The 1,542-nt window shown below is 41.9% G+C and overlaps 1 protein-coding gene across 1 annotated transcript; it reads left to right on the top strand.

Annotated features, from left to right (window-relative positions):
• The first annotated feature begins 356 nt into the window (after positions 1 to 356).
• EAE97_006942 (uncharacterized protein) lies at positions 357 to 1,166 on the top strand. Its single transcript, XM_038877455.1, has 2 exons — positions 357 to 767; positions 820 to 1,166. The coding sequence occupies exons 1-2, from the start codon at positions 612 to 614 to the stop codon at positions 850 to 852; spliced, it is 189 nt and encodes a 62-aa protein (XP_038731645.1). The 5' UTR covers positions 357 to 611; the 3' UTR covers positions 853 to 1,166.
• Positions 1,167 to 1,542: the final 376 nt, after the last annotated feature.

The following is a 1,542-nucleotide window of genomic DNA, read 5'->3' as shown; positions in this document are numbered from 1 at the left end:
CGAGCTATACCAGGTCCACGATGGTCTTTGCTACATCATTCAAAAGCATGACTCTCCGGTGCAAAGGCGAGCGCGTTCGAGACCGAAGCGGTACCGCGTGTCAAAATCAGGGGAAATTACTATCCACCGCTTTTCAACAACATCTGTCTTTGTTGCATCTCTCAATCGGCGACCTGAAAGAAAGGGGAAGCCATTTCCAATTGAATGAGCTCCGGTTCAGAGCTACGAGGCTACAATTTTCTACTCATTGACTTTTAAAATGGGTCATCACTGAAGCACTAAATCACTAAGACAACACAAATGATACTTCCGCGAAAAGGGGAGCAACCCTGAAAGAAGAGGATATAATTCGTTGCGCATGTCAAATGGCCGGTAACTTCGCATCAATATACTCTTCCGAGGGATTCACTTAGAGACTTCATCTTAAAGTGATCAGGTCTGAAATTACGGTTGTTGCGGAAACCATGCGCATTTTGAAAGCTAAAAGCAAATCGTGCTCGCCCATCTTTATATTTTTGATACTTTGTTGCACATCTCAGATGGTCCCCGGCCACATCTCTATTCCATGGGGTTGGGTATGAACTCTTCATCCTGATTTGGGTAGTGGAGCTATGCAATTATGGGCAAAGTTCTTTGTGGAGGCGCGATTACAGGTGTTTAAGGGGTTTCCAGAATGCCACGCAGAATATCTGCCTAAAACTTTGGGAAAGGACGAATGGTTGCACATCTTAAAAAGGCCTGCAGCTTTTCCTACTCTCATTTACAAGGTCCTATTTGCCATCAATTTCCCGTTTGTCGTCAAATGTTGATACGTAATAGGATCGTGAAGTGGAAACACAAGGCCTCTCCTGAGGTCTCAATCCATCTCGTTGATCAAACTTCAGAGTTGTGTTCCGACATTTTACAGATCTCTCACGCACAGCGGCTACCTAGTAGAAGTTTCGAGGTAAATTTGTGTCATATCTCAAAGCTCAAGTTGCAATCGTTTTTTCTCCATATTTTATTCAAAACCCGAAATCAACGAGATGTCAAAGGCAATCTTAAACTCAAAGTACCTTGGTATTCCAAATTATAAATTTCAAGATGCTATGCACGTGATAGCTTGAAGGGGAAACTCTTAATTTCATTCTTTCACAAAACAACTTTCATGTTCCTCCGATCACACGGATAATGAGCTCATTTGGAACTTCGAATAGAATGATGAGATTTAGCATTAGTTTGTTTATTTGAGTCTCTCTTAAGTTCATGTGTTACTTCAGTGAGAATAACTATCGAATATTGAATATGGAGTCATCCGGGGTGGGAACGCATTCTTTCCTTGCTTAGGGCACCTGTTCATCTACTCGTGTTAGAGGCTTTGTTAGACTTCCATTCAAATTTACGCTTGGTGCACATTTCACATGCATATTGTGAGCTCGTTCTTGACTTGAATCTCGCGTCTAGACCAGAAGTCATTGCACCCTTCACTCGATTAGTACTTGCTTACACTGAAGTCTTTGGTTGTTTTCCTTCATCTCGAATTGTTCTAACTTTCTATCTTGT

Source organism: Botrytis byssoidea, assembly GCF_014898295.1.
Source record: "Botrytis byssoidea strain MUCL 94 chromosome Unknown BBYS_013, whole genome shotgun sequence".
NCBI classification, from domain to species: domain Eukaryota; kingdom Fungi; phylum Ascomycota; class Leotiomycetes; order Helotiales; family Sclerotiniaceae; genus Botrytis; species Botrytis byssoidea.
The sequence above is the reverse complement of the archived record's forward strand: the minus strand, read 5'-3'. Positions and strand labels throughout refer to the sequence as shown.